General features: G+C 41.5%; 1 protein-coding gene across 1 annotated transcript in view; it reads right to left on the reverse strand.

The window, feature by feature from the left end:
• Positions 1–1,017: 1,017 nt before the first annotated feature.
• The window catches only part of LOC138044810 (uncharacterized), an 11,278-nt gene continuing 4,587 nt past the window's right edge, over positions 1,018–7,708 (reverse strand). The window contains exons 4-6 of the mRNA XM_068891226.1: positions 6,298–6,374; positions 3,395–3,627; positions 1,018–3,151 (exon numbers count right to left, since the gene is read on the reverse strand). Coding sequence (XP_068747327.1) covers positions 1,266–3,151; positions 3,395–3,627; positions 6,298–6,374 — 2,196 coding nt within the window. The 3' untranslated portion in view covers positions 1,018–1,265. The remainder of the gene's footprint in view (positions 3,152–3,394; positions 3,628–6,297; positions 6,375–7,708) is intronic.

Consider the following 7,708-nt stretch of genomic DNA (forward strand, 5'->3'; position numbering starts at 1 on the left):
TCTCACTGGTTTCGTGGGTGTCACGGTTTCATTGGTTTTTCTCGTTTCATGGTTTTACAACTGATTTAATAAACAAACACAAGTCAGTACCAGCTGCCTAGAATAACTATGAGGGCTAAAGGAGCCACGCAACCAATCCGTATATTCTCTCAAGAAACCAATGAAACCATGAAACGAACAAAACTATCGAGGAACCAAGAAACCAGTGAAACCATGAAACCCACGAAGCCAGTGAAACAATGACATCCACGAAAACATTGGAACCATGAAACCAACGAAACCATAAAACCCACGAAACCAGTGAAACCACAACACCAACGAAACCATTGTATTCTATTGGCACAAGTTACAACCATGAAAACACAGCCGGCTTGTATAACGTTCCATTTCCAGCAGACCGTTACATGTACTAAAGGCGCCTTTCAACTGAGCAATGGTTTGTGTAACTTTTGCCTACTTATATTTCAGGGGGGGGGGGGGGGGGGTTAGCGGGGATATGCAAATTTCAACGCAACAGTTATTCAGTTTAGATCGGAAGTCTGTATCCCGAGACGTCTGCAACTAGCACGACGTCATTCCAATTTATCTGGCATCGGAGTCTTATTCTTCATCCAACAAGCTATTAGATTCATAAGAAATTGTGGAATCTATCTCCCACTCCGGGTTTTGGTGCAAGATGTACCAATTTCCTTACTTCTGAAAGTCGTTTTCGTCAACAGACCGTAATTCCACCTGGAACGCCATTTCGAATTCTTCGGACTTTGCGGACGTCTCAGGAAAGAGTCTTCTGTTTAGGAGACATCTTAAAATAACTTAACTGAAATAACATATCCCAAGGGCTAGACCAGGTGACTCCCTCCCTGTCTCCTTAATTTTCTCTTGCCGTTGTAGGAGATATTTTCGGTTTGCAACGAGTATGTAAAGGACTGAGTCAATCAAGCCACGTCAAGGCAGATGTAGATAATTTATGTATTGGTCACGTGAAGGTCAAAGCCGAGAAATAAGAGAAGACGGAGCTTTGTGTAACATCCATTTTATTTACACAAATACAAAAACGATAATTTGAGGACCACTTAATCAAAACTTCAAGCTAACTTCCCGAAGGAAGGAATTTTTACTACACAATGCAATTCCAACGTGAAAATGATGCGATGGCAAAATAATCAAGTGTAGGCATACTGGATTTTCCAAAAGTTAAATCCAGAACACAACGTTAACCAAATAGAAACTTGTTTTTAAATAGGTATTTTCAAATTTCCCTCCTGCTACCTTGTCAGTGGATAAATCACACTGCACAATGGTTCCAAGCTTAAACGACTGAAATTTGTTCGTGTGGTCTTGTAATGACGAGTTCCACGAAATCGCGAGAAGGACGAGGCTTCGTGATCTTCACTTCTCGGTTTTGCTGAAGTAAAAGAATAAAATTTCTCAAGAGAAAGGGCCTGCAGAGATACAGTGCTGTCGAGAGCGATTAACCCAGAATTACCACTTTGATTCGTTTCGTATGAGTTCGGTGCGATAAAGTGTGTATTGTTACCTGGAGGTACACGTGAATTCTGAGGGAATTGAAAATTGGAATGGGAAGATGACACTTTCGCGCTTTCATTTTTTGCGGCAACAGATTGAGTATTTCCGTTGAGCGAGAAGATGTCTATAATTACGGGATACGTAGCGTCGTTATTGAAATGATCGCCACATGTTCCAGCCTGCTGGATTCTCCCACCCAAAGATTGATTTGGAGCGGGAGCTATTGGCCGATATTCAGGAATGCGTTTGACGCCTGATTCTTTCCTGTAACTTGAACCCGTGTTCACTTTGATTGGATTAATAGAAAACGGCGTTTCCTTCACAGCTTCGCTAGAAATAATTTGATATCGACCCGATGACGTCGAATTCTTTTCACCTTGAACCTTTTCGCCTTGAAGATGAGTGTCACCACTGCCACTAACTTCAGTAAATCCTGATGTGTTTACTCGTAACGAGCTTACATTGTGCATAACGCCTTCAGTGGACGAAGTAGACAATGGAGGAGGTAAAGGGTATGTTTCGTAGGCCCCAGATGCCAGACAGGTTATATTTCTTTCGTTACCAACGAATGATTGTAAAGGAAAACAACCAACATCTACATCTTTGGGAAATTCGCCTCGTTGTTGACTTTGTGAAGGAAGGGATTGAGCAAAATGCATCATGGATGTCTCTCCGGGTAGTTGTGAAACGAGAGGACATTGAAAGGAGGGTCTTGTGGAGGGCACGTCGCGTTGTTCATTGCATCCAGGATGGTAGGAGCTGTTATTCAAAGATCCCTCCGCCTTAGAGCACATCTGAATCAGGGCATTGAGAGAAAAGTCCGCTGTTTCTTGAGGTGTTGAAGCGAGCGTTAACTCAGAAGATTCACTGGCTAAAGACAAATCGGCGCTGGAGTCGTTCTGCGTGAGCCGTGGACTGTCTCTTGATTCCTCACCTGACTTTCCTGTGATTGTCTGCCTGTCGACTGACGCTCCGTCTGCAGTCTGAAATCTCTCCAGAAGGGGACTTTCATCCATGTCCCGTATTCTTGACTCCCTACTACATTCTGCTAACAATGATACATCATCTATTTTGTCTTGAGAGCTGGCGATTAAAACCGAGGAATTTTCAGATTCGTCCTGCAATTTGGAAGACACTACGTCCTTCCCCTTCGAACAAGATTCACCATCGAGCTCTCCAGAACTTCTTGCCGCAGTGTTTCTCAGATTCGTGACTTCAACATTCAAGTCGTTTGCTCTTTGCAATTTTCGGGGCAAGTATTTCTTTCTCCTGTTGTATCTTCCTTGGAAAGTAGAACTAATCTCGTCACCCATTTTCCCCACGTTTATTGTACCACTGACTTCAGTACCAGTCTGCGACGCATTTCCAGGCTCGGCCGCCTCAAGTAAGAGACTATTTTGAGAATCAAAATACCCAGAACCGCTGTCCGAAGACGTCGGCTCATTTTGTTTCCGTGCATCTTGTGCGGATTCCCTACCAGATAAACGTGACTTGATCTTTATTTTGATAAGGCTTTTGAGTTGATTGTCACCTGGATGCGACAAATCTGGGTTCCTTTTTCGGTTACATCCCCAACTGTTGGCTGGCTTGTACACGAAGAACGACACATCTCTTTTCAGTCGATCTGTGTCAGAACAACAAATCAAATAAGATCTTGCGATAAGGTTTACCGTTATCGCTCTGAAGTTTCTCTTTCATAAGAAAAACATCCCCCTCTCTCCTTAAAACGAAGACATTCTAAAGCTAAAAAAGCAACACTTCAACCAAAATCGACGAGAATTTGCTTTAATTTTAATGCTTAAAATCCACATTTGGACCGGATTTTTACTTTTTATTAGAAAATGAGTAATGATATAATTCCACTTACCCTTGAGAAATGGTAGCACTGCTTGCATATCGTTCAACTGTTGCTCGTCGTACCTTTGTGACGGGTCGGAATTCTCTAAACTTGAATGATCATTCGGAGAGGAATTATCTCCAATATGATGTTCTTCTCTGTTATCACTCAGGTTGTCTTCATCACCAGAACCGTTGCATGATGAATTGTCATTCAAACCCTTTTCTTCGTCATCGACATCGTCGCTGGGTTCCATACGGAGCCTGTCAGAGAACAGAACAATTCAAGTAACGAGGGACAACCCTTTAGAAAGCTTGCACTCTAAATTACCGCTTAAAAGCATTTCAGACTTCATCGCTGCGGGAAACATTGTTTCGCAAAATGTATATTTGTAGTAGCGCGCAAACGATGAAACACTATCGAAATTTGATGTCCACAATCTTCGCTTGCAGTAAGAAAAAAAAAAAAACAAGAATTCTTTTGCAATAGACCGTTTAGGAGATAAGGCGGCTATCTTTATTTCTATTGTTTGAAATAGCTATTATGGGATACCCAGGGGGCAAATACATATTAATTAATTAGACCCCTGAGCATCCTATAATGTCTTTCGAAACAATAGAAATCAAAATGGCCGCCGCATCTGCAAAAAGAATGAAGGGGTAGTTTCTAAAGAAACTGTGGTGCTGCGTCGGTGGGGAAGTAGTATACAAAAATTTGGTTTATCAACGGAGTTGATAATGTAAATTGACCACCGTACAGAGATTCTAAAAGCTGACGTTTCGAGCGTTAGCCCTTCGTCAGAGCGAATCGAGGGATTATGGGTTACGTGTAGTTTTTATAGTAGAGTAGGAGCTACGCTATGGGTGGTAACATGGCAACGTGAAAAATAGGAATATATTAGTTAAATGAAAAGCGTTCGTTAATACCGTGAGGATTAAGGGTGCCGATTTGAAAGATGAATTTTTGTTCCAGATTCTTGCGGCTTTCCGTCGTACCTAGACGTAGGGAAAGGCCGCAGATAGCTACTCTACTATAAAAACTACACGTAACGCACAATCCCTCGATTCGCTCTGACGAAGGGCTAACGCTCGAAACGTCAGCTTTTAGAATCTCTGTACGGTGGTCAATTTACATTATCAACTCCCTTGATAAACCAAATTTTTGTATCTGCAAAAAGGTCTATGCTAAAACTACCTAAAAGACAAAATTTGTCTCCTAAAAAGTAAACGTTTTCGACGCTAGGTCATCTTCAAGGTAAAAATAAATTTTGCGTTGTAAAAGTTTTTCTTTAATCTAATAGAGAGATTTTGCATCGCGTTACGTTTACGGCAAACCGGCAGCAAATGTCTGCCTGCAATTTGCCTTTTGCCAAAGTGTAGCTCGTCTTTCCAGTAAGAGCGGTTTTCAATTGAGTGTCGTCCAACAAATTCCAAAGTAATTACTTCGACCAATCACAGCAGGTGCAAACAGCACAGTGAACCAATCCAAATTCGCAGGAATTCCCTGTAACTTGCTCAAAAGCGCGGGAAAAATCGCGTGCGCGAGTAGGGATTGGTTTTGGTTTTCCTTCTCATTGGTTGATAAACTGGCGCGAGATTTTTAACCAATCACTACGCGTAGCAATCACAACCGCGTAATTACTTTTGACCGTCATTTGAACACTGCTCCATCAACAGATACCAAGTAACTACCCAAAATAGTGGGAGAGCTTAGAATAGCATAATTTCCTGGCTGGCAGCCGTTGGACGTTTTCCAATTGCTTTACTACCTCACCTTCAGTCTTTGCAATATTCAGGAACGCATGCAAAGACCAATTTTCAATGGAGCGTCGATAGTAATTACGAATGCCAGTTTGTCAACCAATAGAGCTGTTTTCAATCGAGTGTCGTAAAACAAATACTAAAGTAATTAATTCGACCAATCACAGTAGATGCAAACAGAGAAGTGAACCAATCCAAATTCGTAGCAATTCTATAACTTGCTCAATGCGCGGGAAATATCGCGCGTGCAAGTCGAGATTCGTTTTGGCTTTCCCTCTGATCAGTTGAAAAACTGGCGCGAGATTTTTAGACTAATCACTAAGCGTAGCAATCACTTTCGACACTCATTTGAAACCTGCTCTTAGAAACACTAAAACCTATCGTGACAAGAATGCGTGATTTTTCCCGCGCTTTCAGTTGCACGAATGCCAATGGTTTGCCCTTGTTGTATCTAAACAGACTAACTGCTGTGACACTCGCTTTAAACCCCGCTCTAAGGCCGTCCCTTTTTCTACGTTCACCGTCGAATGCGCTTCGTAATTTTGGGTCGATCGGTCGGAGTAAAAGAAAAAAAAATAAAAATAAAATCAGAAGCAATTTGAAAAAAAGAAAATTCAAACAGCAGGAAGAGTCGAGAGGCAGTGGGCGGAAACGAGTAATGAGCTACTGATGATGTATTCCAACCGCTCCCCACGTGTACAGAATGCCTCTTCAATGGAAGAGTGTCATCTTTAGGGTGCGTTCGATTGACCGTATTCCGGAATAGGAATACATGGAATAGAAGTTAAAAATCCTCCATTTTACCGGAGATTCACATTAAAATTTGTCAAACGCCTGCTAAAATGCAGTTGTTATCCTTGTTGCTTCAAAACGCCAGACATACCGTTTTTAAATCATCAGTCCACGTATTCTTTTCCGGAAGAATCAATCGAACACACCCTTACTATGGGGAAGAAGTCGGAAACTGACCATATGTACCGTGATCTACTAAGTTTCTTTCTTTCTTCCTAATTTTTCTCGGGGTCGAACAGTAAACGAAGAGAAAAGAAAAAGGCCTAACAGAGTGTAATACACTGAGTTTGTTTCTTTCATTTTTGTATCAGTTCGGACGTTTGTACTACAAGTTACAAAAATGTCAATACGAAGAACTAGAACCAGGTAGGTGCAACTCACCGCTTTGCCTTTCCATGGAGTCCTTCACTTCGATAAGCGGAAGCAAAAGGGTTCGAGTCTATCTTAAGTTTGGTGATCTTAAAAACGGAGAAACAAAAAGAGATTAGTTGTTATAAAATAATTATAGGATAGTGCGCGCACTCTCATTGGTCAATAGCTGTGTTTAGATGAGAGCGTTTTGATTGGCTATGTGAAATATGAGCGTGTATCAAGAAAATCTGTTTCAATCAAGAAGTTAAAAAGCAGCATTTTTCTTCATTTGCCGAATTAGTTTTGAGAAATATTTTAGAAAAGCAATAGAGGACTTTGTTCCGTGTTTACATACCCTCATCTAAACACTCAGGGAGTTGGGCGAATTCTGGACAGTTATGCAAACCCTCGACTGCGTCTCGGATTAGCATAACTGTCTCAAATTCTCCCAACTCAGCCCCCGTTTTTAGATGAGGCTATGTAAACACGAAAAAAAAGTCCTCTATTGTTTAACTCTTGTATCGAATTTTAACGTAAGCCAGCCTCACTGGAAAAATTAACAAAGTAAAACAAAAAAAATTGAAAAGAAGTTCAATGGTGTCAAATTAAGTTTCTTAAGGCGGTTTATGTGCTGCACTCAAATTAAGTCTTTGTTTGACTCTTATTGTCCTCCTTTATACCGTGATATTTCCATGTGAATTCACAACTAACTTACTAAAATTAAATATATTTTAATAAACTTCAATAAACTTATCACATGCAAGATAAGAGCAACAGGGAAAGAATAGGCCAGTGTCGTATTCTAACGGTTGGACTGGATCTAGCATGAAATGGAGGCTAATGCGGGCAAATTAATTTGCATTTGAAAAGATTTGCCCGCATTAGCCTCCATTCCATGCTAGATCCAGTCCAGCCGTGAGAATTCGAAAGTGGTCTATTCAGAGTAGGCAGAGGGGCGAACTCGTATATCGCTGGCTTTTGTGTTACAAATACCAATATCGGCTCCCAGACATGTTGCTGGGGAGCCCAATTCAGTTAACGAACGTACAAAAGGTTGCTGTTTATCGTGGTAAAGTACAATAATGATGAACTAATTATCGTTGGTCTCAAGATGTGGTCACTTCTGATGTTCATAGCGACGCTTCGACTGAACGTTGCTGGTCTTCTTCAGGCGATCAGGTCGGCTGGTTTGATGTCAAAGGCACGACGCCCTGCTCTGACTGGTTCGTTATTGACAGAAAGTTGCAGAAAGTAGAACGGACCTCTACTTTATACAACACACTGCGGCCACTTGCAACACATTTTTTTGTCGTGAGACAGGTTGCGCGTGGGATGTCAAACGCGCAACATCGCTTTTCGACTTGTTTCGTTCGCAGCAATGTTGCGAAACAGGTTGAACGTTTTTGTTGCTCGTATTTACCGTAGCTTATAACGCGGGCTG

The sequence above is a fragment of the Montipora capricornis genome, chromosome 4 (assembly GCF_036669925.1).
Source record: "Montipora capricornis isolate CH-2021 chromosome 4, ASM3666992v2, whole genome shotgun sequence".
Taxonomy (NCBI): Eukaryota; Metazoa; Cnidaria; class Anthozoa; order Scleractinia; family Acroporidae; genus Montipora; species Montipora capricornis.